The following is a 14,017-nucleotide window of genomic DNA, read 5'->3' as shown; positions in this document are numbered from 1 at the left end:
CACCGTATCTTTAAAATAGACATGTTCCGCAGGTGACTTCACTGCGGGCGCTTCATTTGGGTTGATGGCTATCCCGCTGCGGACGGGGGCCGGGTCCCCCCTCCTCCCCCACCGCATACACGCAGGATCCCTGTTGCGAAAACTCGTTAGCTTCATTCCTTGCGTCTCTGGACCTCCTCTCCAACAGGGGAAACAAACAGCTCCGCGGGAGGGCGTGGGTTCATCCCGTGTCCCCGCTGAGAGCTTCGAGTAAACATTAGCAATTCCTTTTGTCCTACGAGGCTGTACTGTGGAGATGAAAGTAGGAGGGATTGACAGAAAAAATACTTTTAATCCGCGGACGAAAGAGAACAAAAAGCAAGTCTCGCCATGGTCCCTCTTTGCCGAGAATCCTCGTACCAGTCTCGATCTCGTGCTGAGACACGAAACTGTGTCTTGTTTTGACTTTCCGTAAAATTATGTGAACATAAAGTAAACTTGAGGGATTTGAAAATAAGCAAATTTTGATCGCTTGATTTCATTAACACTTCAAGAAACAGTTTTCAAGAACTGTGATTCCACGAACTTTGGACAATTCCCTTGGTTTTTGTTTTAACTCATTTTAATGTCTCCTACCATGTCATGAACATCTGTCTTCATTTCTTATTGTGTTCCCCTTCATGTTCTCTGGATTTTCACTGAACTTTGGAATATCTTGAGTTGTCGACCATACTCGTATTGGCTGGATCTCTTACGGTTTTTCGAACATTTCTCTGGATCTGCGGAATTTCACTGACATTTAGAACATCCCTGATATTCACAGAATTTCGAACATACCCTCCGAATTTCCCTTGACATTTGAAACATCTCTGAATTTGCGCTGACCATTTAGAACATTTCGGACCCTGACTGTTTTTTAAAACATTACTTGGATTGAATTTTCGAACATATGCTTTGAACTTCTCCTGACTTTTCAAGCATCTGTGAAATTTCACAAACGTATCGAATATCTGCTCTGAACTTGCACTGGCTTTTCGAACATTTCCTCAGGATTTTCTTGTAGGCATTGTTTCAGATTTACGTGTTTTTTTGTTTTTTTCTGAATCAGTAAATTCTTCATTTCTAAAGACCTCTTTAACGATGGACCAAATTCTGAAGTGAAAGTAACAACTTTTAACACCCTGAAGCTTTGTAATTAAAAAGAGCCATCTCGTGGGGAAAACTCGAGATATTAAGGACAATTGGCACGCGGAACTTTCGCGAAAGCTTTCTCTCCATTTCTCCAAAAAACCGGCGGTTAATGCAAAAGTTTCGATGACGGGGTGGGCCTAGAAAGGAGGACTCGCGACGAAAATGACTCATAACGTCGTTCTTCTGTTTTTGTCAGAGGAAAAATTGACGTGATGGAGGAAGGAGAGGGAAGTCTGCTGATAGCCTGACGATGGCCGGGAAAAGCCTCATCCCCCCAGGGACCGCGAGGCTTCGCAAGGGAGATGGATGCCGCTTTTCATTTCGCCAGGCAAACAGCTCCTAATAGAAATAGATGACGGGTCGTCAGCAAGAGGTCGGAATAACTCTTGAACTGCGGCAATGGGAAGGATCTTCTCGTGGCCTGCTTCGTGAAAGGAATCCGGCTAATTCTCCAGGGATGCTACAGAGACGAGTTCGGGACTCGTCTCGACATGTTCCGAGACCGAGACCGTCATGCGAGAATCGAGACCAAACCCTTCCAGAATTGTAGATCCCCAAAGATCCTGTAAATTGAACATGAGGTCAACAGATGGCTCTCATTGTCTTGATCGACTGAATGCAGGAAGAACCCAGATGAAAGAACAATTTTTAGGTGGGAAGAAACAATGGACAATTCCAACAATGTTTTGTTTGTGTTTGGAAAATAACTTTATAGTCACTTCAGTGGCGAGGAAGACTAGACACAAATGGTTACCCTACGAAGTTGTACATGTTGAATTGAGTTACAATATTATATATATTGCAAATTAATGAAAGTTACGGTAACACGTTTTTTTTTACTTGTCCTAATACGTTGTTTTGATACATATATCTTCCAATTATTCCAGCAGTATAAATAACAATTATGTTTCTTAATTTGCAACGGTGATCGGTAACCCTTGGTCAACGTTTGCGATTAAGATAACGTAAGCTACGCATTCTTCTCGGTGCTTGAGTTATTAACACGTTACTCTTCGGATTCTTGAGTTACTAATGTGTCACTTTTTAGTTACTTACGTTTGAGGTTGAGTTGATGTTTTAAGTCCAATTTATGCACAGTTAGTCTAATCAGGACTGGACCTACAGTTTAAAGTGGGATCCGAACCACTGTGCATTGTGCCTTTACCAGGTATCGAACCCGGGACCCCTTGAGTACAAGGCGCCTTTACTTACGTAACTACCGCGTTACTTTTTCTGTACTTCAATTACTAACGCGTTATTTCTTCGTTACTTCTTACTCGCGTTAGTAACACGTTACTTTTCCGTTACTTCTCCATCGTATGCGTTCCTTTTCGGCACTTCCGTAACTTACCCTTATTTTTTCGGTACTTCCGTTACTAACGCATTAGTTTTCCGTTACTTTGTTAGTAACGTATTACCAAAATTACAAGAGTAATTGTAACGGTACTTCCTTACGTTTTGTTACTTCACTCGCCTTACCTTTACACAATACATTCAGAATTGGAGCCTTTATTTTCGAAGACGAAACATGCTTTATTGTGTTGTTTTAAACTTATGCGATAATAGTTATTCTGAAAAAAATATTTAAAAAATAAACATGCATTGCCGAAAACAGATATGACACTTGTGAAAACGGCTAAACGTCTTTATTGTATGACAAAATAACGGTAACGGCAACACGTTATTTTTATGAGCTTTCACCATTCTGTTGAAACTTCTTCCATACTCGAGTGACTGACTATATCTTTATTTCCCACACACAAAACCGACTCTCGTCTCGTTAGAGGTTTCAATGAACTACGATACAAAACATATTCTGTGTTTCTCCACACTAAATAAACACAATTTTACACAAATTCTACTTTGCCGTTATGATTGATTGATTGAGTTGATGCTTTATGTCAACTTTATGCACAATAAGGCTAATCGGAACTGGACCTACAGTTAAAAGTGGGATCAGAACCAGTGTGTGCCTCCACCGGGAATCGAACCCGGGACCCCTTGATTACAAGGTGACGACGCTTCCACTAATGCCATCGGGGAGGCCCTACTTTACCATTATGGATTCTGATGAAGTTTGGTGAGCTTACATGTACAGTGGGATCCATGATATGATCCATATTCTTATGACGTCACAACTTTAAAATATGTCACTGATATATTATATATTTTATGAAAGGACACGTAAATGTTGTGCTATTATATGTAAATTGAACCTTGTTTATAATCTATATCTTTTGTTTAATATTTAATATTTTTTATACTCTATTATGAGTAATTCAATTTATCTTTATATATGAGAGAGTGCACTATGTGAATTTGTATTTCTAAACTTGTGTAGATGTAAATTTTGTTGGTAGCACCTTTTTGTAGATAGTAAGTGTTTCATCTGTACTTGAATCTGTGTTCTTGAAATAGTATAAAATCGAGGATATCGCATAAGAAATATCACACATTCGCCACAGATCGTCGAAGATTTTTAACTTAAAAGAATTCCTCGGTGTTGTGCATACATCTTGGTATGGCAGTTCGGGGCACAAGCTAAGCCTATGTGGACATAGGTATGCCGATGGCCATGCAGTAATGCTATGCACAATACAGCAACCATTCTACGTTAAGAAATAAAGCTAGCCTAAGGATTAATTTGGAATAAAAGGCTAAATAGCAAATATTGACTCAGTTATTATTGCATATCTGGTAGTTCGGGGTGCAAGCTAGGTCTATGTGATCAATGCGTGGCCGATAGCCACGCATTGAGATTATGCGTTTTAGTTGAGTCAAGACATCGTCAAAGCGAAATCCTCACCTTTGAACTAAGCCTGTTTGCAATAAATAAAGAATAAATCCTTTCGTTTTTGTCTACTGCAATAACGTGTTTTTTTATCCCTCTGTGCTGTGAAGCATTGTCTTTGCCTAACACTACCCCTGTACGTACCTGAGAGGAGTCCGTGTACTTCACCGAGTCTCATCGTTCACCGCTGAGTATTACTGAGTTGTTATTAATACGTATAATACTACGGCATAATACCAATAATAATAAAACTTGAACGTATCATCCATGAGTATTAACGTGCAAATTGTCCATCGCCAACCATGTTCGTGCACTTTATTTGATCCAATAAGAGCTTCAAGAATTAAAAGAAAACTCAAAACAGGCTGTTGACAACTTCTGCATCAGCATACATAAAAATCCATAGCTTAAAACACATAGGATGTAAGATTGATTGAATTGTTGTTTTAAGTCCATTTTATGCACAGAAAGGCTAATCGGGACTGGACCTACAGTTTAAAGTTGGATCCGAAGCACTGTGCTATGTGCCTCCACCGGATATCGAACCCGGGACCCATTGAATACAAGGCGACAACGCTACCACTGCTCCATCGGGGAGGTCCAGCATAGGATGTAAGAGAAAAATTAATGAAAATAGTTTTGGACAATTTGCACGGTAATACTCATGGATGCAACTGCACCACTGTGGAATGAAAAATCCCCAGAGCTTTGTTTGACATGGTTTTGAAGTTGCCAACTTTTATTAAAAACTGAACAAGTTGATGAAAGGCAGCCGCAATGATACACCTAGGATTCGAACCTGTGACATCTGGCTTCGTAGCGCATTATACTGACCACTCCATGGAAGAACAGAGAAATGGCTAAATAACAGTGATGATGGGACTCGATACACTTGTTTGTTTGATATGTTGTTTTAAGTCCACTTTATGCACAGAAAGGCTAATCTGGACTGGATCCAGGGCCGTATCAAGGTTTGTGGAAGCCCCTGGGCAAAATGTTTTTGGGGGCCCCCATTTTTTTATTTTTTTTACTAAAAGCTTTTTTAGCTCAATATGTTAACCACCAATTTTCATCAGTTGAAATGGTAGACCTGATTTTAGAATCAGTAGTCATTCACAATCGAACATATCGCAGATAGGTTTGCAGGGAGAAGAGCGCAGTAAAATAAAGTTACAGGACGAAAATTGTAGCACTATAGCAGCAGTAAAATTCTGCGTCTAAATATGTACAGTATATTACCAAGAGTGAACACCGTAACTACAATACATATATAGTAAATACTAAAGGGGTTCAGACGGAAACAGAGAACTGCGCAGTAGGACTGTACTTACGTACATAATTTATTATAAATTACATTATTTACAATTAAGAGTAAATATGTTACTACATATGCACGGTCCATCTACTGGACAATTACGGACAGGTTAATTGTGGAAAGTGTAGTAACTACACTTTCTTCAAGAAAATTACCAAAGACTTAACACTTATAGTAGACACACATTTCTTGTCTTTTTCGATGAAAATTCATCTACTATATCATTAAAGTCCAATTCACGAAGAAGTTCATGTTCAATGCTTAGTAAACAAAGATTGGATAAGCGATCCTGTCCCATGGCAGCACGAAGCCTGTTTCTCTAATTTCATTTTGAGAAAGATCTTTCTCTGCTGCAGTTTGTTACCACTAAGACCAAATACATTCTAAAGAGAATTTCGAAATTGGAAAATGTTTTTGGAACGTGCCCTTACATACAATATTATACGTAGACAGTTCCATTGGGATGTCTTCCTGATGTTTGACATTGCTACTGCTTACTAGGTGTGCAAACTATATCAGCTCATTCTCTAGCGAGAGTTCCAGATCCTCATCAAAGGGTCCCGGGTTCGAATCCCGCTCGGGCTTGGTTGTTTGTGAATGTCTATTCATCAATTTCATCACTCATCCCCATCTTCGCAAATTAGCCTAGAGGCACAAAACGCGAAGTAAAATAAAATAAATCAATTAAATCAGATCCTCCTAGTAGATGCTCAAAAGCTCGCGAGCTGCAGATGTAATTTGTGATGGAGTTGCTACTGCAAGTTCATTTAGAATACTGAATCTCTTTGCGACAGTTTCATAGGGAAAAATCCTGTTTGCGACTGATGAGGTGATTTGATCAATCACTGGTAGAAAACTTTCCACTCTGAAATGTTCACTAGGCGAGAGACGGATTTGAGGTTCATTTTCATAGTCAAGAGGATTCAGTCGGACGTTTCTCACCCGCTGACGTGAGTGTTCCTTATTGTACTCTTCTGTGCCACTTCTTCTTCTGGCTATCTCCTCATATTAAAAAAAAAACGAGTTCCTTTTTGATTATACGACCTTCTTTAAAGATCAGAAAATGTCATGTCAATGGCAGACTGAAGAACTAACCTTGGATCTTGGAGTGTTTTGCTCGTAGCATCAAATCTCTCTAAAATGTCATTCCAGAAGATGGCTAACAAGGCGATTTTCAGGGACAACATCTGCGGTGAGAGTCCATTCGCTTCACTTCTTACAATACCTTATCTTCTTTGTCATTGCCTATTTCGACAAGAGCTTCCCTACTTTTTCGTAACCTTGGAGTATGGCTTTTGTGGCATCTGCTCTACATCCCACCGAATCTTACTTAAACTCTTGGGAACATAGTATTTCCCTTCAGCTTGTCTTAACTTATCCACCAGCGTTTGATAACGGTGAGGTGATGCTGTGAAGAACACACAAAGCTGTTATACAAAATCGAAGAAATGAACAGCTGCAGGACATGCATTAGCCGCTGCTTTCCCTACCAGATTCAAAGAGTGGGCACAACATGGTACTAGCTCTGCTAGTTTTTTTTCCTTGACGAGAGCTTGCATGCCTTTACTTTCCACACATATTCGCAGCATTATCGTACGATTGGCCACGACAGACATGTATATTAATCTTATGATGATCTAGAAACTCCAATAACGCATTAGCAAAAGCAGACCCAGTGTGACCATAATTTGGAGATAACCCTTTCATATAGAGCACAACTATAGTCAGCTGATCGATGTGCGATTTTTTTTATTTTTCAAATACAACTTCTTATGTAATTTTTCACAAGCATAGCCAGCTGGTTAAAATATTTTTTTGGTGGAGGCCCTTCACATCTTCCTTTTGGTGGGGGCCCCGGGCCAATTGCCCCAGTTCCCCACAGGTTAATCCGGCCCTGACTGGATCTATAGTTTAAAGTGGGTCCCGAACCACTATGCCATGTGCCTCCAACGGGTATCGAACCCGGAAGTCCTTACAAGGCGATAACGTTACCACTAAGCCATTGGGGAGGTTCCCGAGACTCGATACACGTTGACTATACCTGCTTGGTAAGCGTTGATTCAAAGAAAGTGTCATATGCCTTCTTTTTTGTATTTTTTTTAGTTCTGCTTTAGTTTTGTAGTTTTCTTTAGTTAGAGTAGTAATTTCATCCATGCATATTGTAAGTGTTAGTACACTCTAAAGAAATATGCACCTGACTACCACCGAATGTGATGTCAATGGGACACTGCTTCTGGTGTTAATGCGGAATCGTGGTTGTTTAGCACCATCTTTGGTGTCTTGTTACACGATGTGATGTCAAACCACACCAAGTATGGAGGCCTTTAACACTTGATTAGGTGTTGTGTTACACCAATTAGGGTTTTATACCATTTTTGGTGACAATGTTACAAGTTAAAAAAACTAAGTGAAACACTACATTAGCTTTAAAGTCAACTCTAAAAAAAAACTAAAAAAAAACTCAGTTTCCGCAAACATGCCAAAAGGCGTTTATCCTGCAAACAACAAGAGCTTTAAAAAGAGAGAAAGAGAGGGAGCTTTCTATTTATTTATTTATTTCCCCGGACACATTTTTATTTACAGCGTCAGAGCTCCCGGTGGTTGTTTAGTTCCATGTTGGAAAAGGGAACGAGTTTATGAAGCCATTACGGACAACTCTGAACAAAACACTGAAACAATTGCGAACATATGGATTCCAGCTATGTGTAGAACCGCAATAACATAAAACTAAATTTGCATCAACATTATGAAACTCGAATAGCCATTGGGAACACAGTTACGACTGGGACTCATCATTTTTTTCTGTTGTTGTTGTTTTGTTTTGACGTACATGTAATGAATTTTTAAGCAACGATCCATTGTGAATTTCAATTATGTGGTGCCCCGTTAATGTTTCAATTGGCTCATCTCTTGTTTCATTGATTTCACGATGAAGTTAAAAACTTTTTGTTGTTGTTATTTTGCATATTGTTTATGGTTTTAATCGCATGGGGATCATTGCAAAAATGGTGATGAATGTAGGTGCTCAATTCGAGCCTCATTAGCTGATACCGAGTGGTTCAACGTCAGATGTGACGACGCTACGTATTGGCCCTTATGGTCCAATAACATTCAGGTTACACCGTTACGTGGCGCTGGTGAACGTGTTGTTCGCGTGCACGATGCTTTTGGTGGTGTTATCAAGGTCCTGCAACGGATATGGGTGGCGGTTCCGGAAAATATAACCACACGACTCGCTGCCTGTGTGAAGAGAATTCTTTAACGCATAGCACTCTTTGCGATATGCACGGCCGTTTTTATAAAGAGACGGTTTCTGTACTCTTGTCTCTGTAATCTGTGGAGCAAGGCCACGTGCAACGGCAGAGAAGGGGAGAAAGCGAGTTGGCGGAGCAAAGCAGTGCGCTGCAAATGCCTGGCAGCTGCAATCACTTCCTCTCTCACGAGCTCATTGGTCAAGTCCTCTCGAGTCGCTGCATGCGCAGAGACTTGCTCCACAGATTCCCGGAACAGAGTGTAGGATTCAAGCTCGACTCCGCCCCCCCCCGAAACTTCTGGCATGTTGAATTAATGCAAGTTCATAAACCAAAATCGACAACTTATTTTTCAAATACTTATTCAAAGCTTTACAACGCTGAGAGAACCTTTCTTTGAGAAAATCGAGCCAGCATATCTATCGAAACTGTGACAGAAGGCAAGATATCAAATCTTACCCTGCCCCTCCAGAAAAAGAATGCTACGGACGCTCTTGATTATTATTATTATTAAAAAGTCATCATGATATGAATCAACTTACCTTCTACTTGCCGTACGCCCTCCTCCATCAGCAACACACATCCGCCCTTAGAAATTAGTCCCTGCCAGACAGGATCAAAGCGCGCCCGTCGCCACTACCATACTCGTCACAGTCTCACAAGCGAGTGCCTCAAAGGATTCGGATCTGAAAGTAGAAGCGATAATTTCAGTGTTAGAAAGGTCGTTACAATTAAAAGCATCCTCTTGCTAAAGAACTACAGTACAAGTCATCTATATTTTCGAGTAAATAGACTCCATCCACTGTAAGCACGAAGTGAAATGCACGTGCCTTGTGTGGTATTGCTTAGCTTTTTATAGTTGTGAATTGTTATTTCGCCATATACGTTTTACTTCGGAAAATATTAACCAAGTCACAGGCAACTTTATTTATAAAGAAAGTCCGTTATTTAAACAAGTTAAATTTCGTTCTTTAAAATGCTCCTACCAATGGCATCACACTTTTAACTCGTTGGACCAAAGAGATGGACTAACCTGTATATACCTGCCTAAAGACCATTCACTATCACATAGGTTAATTGTGAAAAATATGGCAATCTCAGGCGAGGACGCAAAAACAGTTTTCTTTTGTTTTTGGCTGTACACGAGTGAACAGTAATGATTTCGAATGGAAACTTTCATATTTCGTATTAACTATGCAATATTAATTATTCTTGTTTCTGTTTATAATGATTGAAGTGACACATGAATTGTCCTTTCATCTCTTCAATCATTTAAATTTAGATAAACCAAAGGATATAAACATATGCGTTGTGTATATTGTTAACTCATGCAGGAAATATAAACCTACAATTAAGGTTTAAATTATACTCCTTGAGAAGGCTCAGGGTAGCCTGACTGAGCCATCTTGTTCATTCCCGGTGGAGACACATAGAGGTTCGGATCCCTCTTTAAACTGTAGGTCCAGTCCGGATTAGCCTTACTGTGCATAAAGAGAACATCAAATCAATCCAATACAATCATCTTGCTCACTGCAGGTGGTAAAGCAAGGGCAAATTTTCCCATTGGCGTAAGTGTACATCAAAAACCAGTTACCACTGAGCACTTGAGAAATTCTCAAGTAAACATTCACACACGTGTAAACAAATTGTGACCTATTCAGAAATATAACATGTTCAAATCGTTCAATGTTTTTGACTAGCCCTCAACTTTTTAACTAAACTGAAAGAAAAATTGACACTAAAGAGCCAGCCACTGAACGACCCGTTTAATATTTCTTAGCCCTGTTAGAAAATTCGCTCAGTACACCCGAAAAACACAACACGCTATGTGTAATTAGAGGACAGCCAATTCCAAGAAGTTGTCCTGCAATTTCCGTCACAAAAGTCGTCCGTTACTTTTTCCCTCCCCTTCTAATTAAGGGATGCGACATTAAAGCTGCCTTCAAAAGTTGCAGAAAAAAGGGAAAAAATAAAGGACAAGCTGATAATTAATAGCCCAACTGAACCCTCCCTCCGTTTAAACTACACGGTTCCCACCCCTCGCCCCATTCCGCGACCCCTCACCGCATTTCCTACAACATAGCATCCCTTTCATGAGCTGGTTCGATTAATCACTCAGAAGCAGATGCGTTTCGCTGCCACCAGATGTCACTGACAGCGACTGCCGCCTCGTGTCAAGCGCTTCAACCCGGGGACTCGCTTGTCTCGTAAAATACTCCCGATTTCGACTATGTATAAATCCGGAGTGAAGCTCACAGCTTGATTTTTGGCTGATAGAGGACGTAAAACTAATAAGCACTTTGCTGAAAGTGAAATACTCCAAAGTGTACATCTTAGATTTCTTGTTATGAACGGTATTAAAATGACTTCTAGCGGTTGTAGATCTACCGAAGTAATGTAGGGTTCCACTGCATCCGCATGACAACCAACGACACGATGGAGGGAACAGAAGGCACTGGTAAGTCGATTCAAAGGAAATGGGACGGTAACAAATGGGCGCCCAGTTCAGGTCTCGTCAACTCGCGTACGAGCAGAGCGGACTGAATGCCTCCCCGAAAATTAAAACCGGTTCTGGACGTTCATCACCAGCGACTATAGCTCTTTTCAGTTCTTACGGCGGGCGCTCTAGAAGCTGGCAGGGGAAGTGGGGAGCGGGGAAGCCACCTATCCAGCACTATAAGAAACGTAGCGGCCAGCAGAACGAGTTTCACGTAGTACTTTTTTCCGGCCGCGTCGTGTCTCTCGGCGCCACTGCTGTTGTCTGGTTGGTCTGTTGCGTAATCCCCGCTCCCCACTTTCCCTGCCAGCTTCTAGAGCGCCCGCCGTAAGAACTGAAAAGAGCTATAGCTAATTATTTACCACAAACAATCAGCGACTCACACCACGCTACGCAACTATCCTGGCGAGTTCTTTCCCTTGCAACTGTGGGGTAGTCCGGTACCGTGCCGACTGTTCATAATGAATTTCCTGACTTGAGTCAAGAATTACACTCGTCACTTCTCACCAGTCACTCGTTTTTTTTTGTTTTTTTTTGTTTTTTGTTTTTTTTAGATTAACTTCATTCTTGCAGTGGATGGAGAATTGCCTGTTCTACACTGTAAAAAGTCTAAAATCGCCAATTTCTGCTGCCATGGTACCGTGCCGACTGTTCATAATGAATTTCCTGACTTGAGTCAAGAATTACACTCGTCACTTCTCACCAGTCACTCGTTTTTTTTTTTTTTTTTTTTTTTTGTTTTTTTTAGATTAACTTCATTCTTGCAGTGGATGGAGAATTGCCTGTTCTACACTGTAAAAAGTCTAAAATCGCCAATTTCTGCTGCCATCCAACTATCTTAGAGACATGATCCTGAGTGTTTAAAAGTATTGGTCATTACATTAGCATCTTAGTTCATTCCACCGTATTTTTCATCCCAAATACAATAAATTTGAAAGAATTGAATTCAATCGTTTACAACATTTTCTATCGTAAACACAGTAGGTGACAACAAATAAACCAATAAGATATTTTACAATTGTTGTAGAAAAATATTTATACAGTTTAAATCAGGGCTGAGCCGATACCACTTTGAACCAATACGGATACTCTTACCGGCTCCCACTGATACCGATACTTGAAAAATTATAACAAAAAAGTTGTTGAAAATATTGATTAATATTAGTGGGAGAGACTTCCATTCCAATTGCAGGCATCAATTTACAAATGAGAATGTAAAGATACTTGTTGTTTTATCATAAAATACCGTTTCTTTACATAATATTGGTACCAATTCAATAGAAACTACGAATTTTGCACAACTTCCAGCAGTGGCGGCGAGGGGGGCAGTTGTCCCCCACGTTTCGCAACTTTTCCCCTCGCACTATGCTAAACCTTATATACAAATGGAAATATACTGTCTTTGCCCCCCCCCCCCCCCCCCCCAGTTTTTGCATCTTGCACTCCCGGTTTTGGAACCCAATCACCGCCACTTACTTCCAGGGTAATTAATCTCCGCGAAAGTGAAGCGGGGCATTTGTGTGCACCCCGCAAACTGTCAAAACGCCGGATAAGTATGGGCCGGTATCGGCTTAGGCCTAGTTTAAATCTGTGCAAAATAAATATAGTTACTCAGGGTGACCACTCTAGGACCATGATAAAATTCAAGTATAATTCCAGGTTTTCAAGGCGAAATTTCCAAAAATTCAAGGGCACAAACACATACATTAAAAATATATAATTTAAATTGCAGAGTTTACATTTGCCATTTCACATACTCGAAATACATCTACAAACACAAGTCCAAAACATTACGGGATAAATTAATTTCCAAAAAGTTGTTAAATGTATCAGAATTTCAAACTCAAATTAACCTAATGAACTTCAAGATATCTTAGTTTTCAATAATTTTCAGTCGGTTAGATAGATTGTTCTGCAAAGGACACTAACAAAGTACAGGAATGAAGAGAATTCTGTTTTGTTTTCTACGCAGCTTTCTTTCTTTTCATTCCTCGAAAAAATAATGACTAATCTGTGAAAAAAAACTTGGTTCATGGCAATAATAAATATGTATGAATTCAATGGGAATTGAAATAATGAAAGTTTAAATTTCACGCAGAATTGACCCATAATTCCCGGAGTCAATAATTAACGCATAATTTCCGGAATTCAAGGAATTCCCGGTGAGTATAGACACCCAGTACTTTTGCTGTCGCAGGCACACATAAATAATCAAATACGTCAAATTAAAGATGATGCACTTTAGGTAGTTTATTTAGAGTATTTGATCAATCTGTAACTGAAACAGTGACATTTCTGATGCAATTCCATTAATTTCACGGTGAAAACACAGCATTTTTACTGTAATATCGCTGTGGTGATTTCACTGTAATATTAATCACTGTAATTTTTTACATCGTATGGGCTCCCTAACAGCACATTTCATCAACGAATGAGAGTAATCTGCAAAACCATCTTGCTAAGTCTTCATTTCGGATACAATTTCGCGTTTCACCAGCAGAATTCTCTCGCTATCTGTGCCCGTCTCTCTTCTTTTTTGTAATTTCTTTTTTAAAGTATACCTACTGGCTGGTGGGAACCGGCAGGAAATCTTGAATGTAGCCGGCAGAGGCTTTATATGCATGCACACTCCCGCAGACCCTTCTTTGAAGTGAGGACTTTGGGTTATGAAAAGAGGCCGGTGCTCCATGCTAAATAGAGGTTTGTTACACTTCCTCCCCCTTTGACCACTGGGTTTCTTTTGAGGTAAAGCAGAGCTCGGCGTGCAAAGAGAGGAACAAGATGACCGTTGCCGCAGAGATTCGCTGTGAAAATTAGCAGCTTGCTTTTGAGCTCCAGTGCGTGCGCAGATGGCGCCACAAGGCACCGGTACCCTGTCCGGACGAGGAGGATCGAAGCGTGTAGCGTCTCCGTAAGGTGATTGTCGGTTTTGCTCTTCATACAAGAATACAGCTTTGAGGTAGCGTTCCGGAATACTAATAGGTTGAGAACAG

At 40.3% G+C, this 14,017-nt stretch overlaps 1 protein-coding gene across 2 annotated transcripts in view; it reads right to left on the bottom strand.

The window, feature by feature from the left end:
- Window positions 1-14,017, bottom strand: part of Sema2a (Semaphorin 2a) — a 1,542,453-nt gene that overhangs the window by 858,138 nt on the left and 670,298 nt on the right. For both annotated transcript variants that reach the window (XM_083118491.1, XM_083118494.1), the window contains exon 4: window positions 9,070-9,213. In XM_083118491.1, coding sequence (XP_082974617.1) covers window positions 9,070-9,110 — 41 coding nt within the window. In that variant the 5' untranslated portion in view covers window positions 9,111-9,213. The remainder of the gene's footprint in view (window positions 1-9,069; window positions 9,214-14,017) is intronic.

The sequence above is a fragment of the Lepisma saccharinum genome, chromosome 3 (assembly GCF_977018435.1).
Source record: "Lepisma saccharinum chromosome 3, izLepSacc3.1, whole genome shotgun sequence".
Taxonomy (NCBI): Eukaryota; Metazoa; Arthropoda; class Insecta; order Zygentoma; family Lepismatidae; genus Lepisma; species Lepisma saccharinum.
Note: the sequence above shows the minus strand (reverse complement) of the source record. Positions and strands in the feature narration are given on the sequence as shown.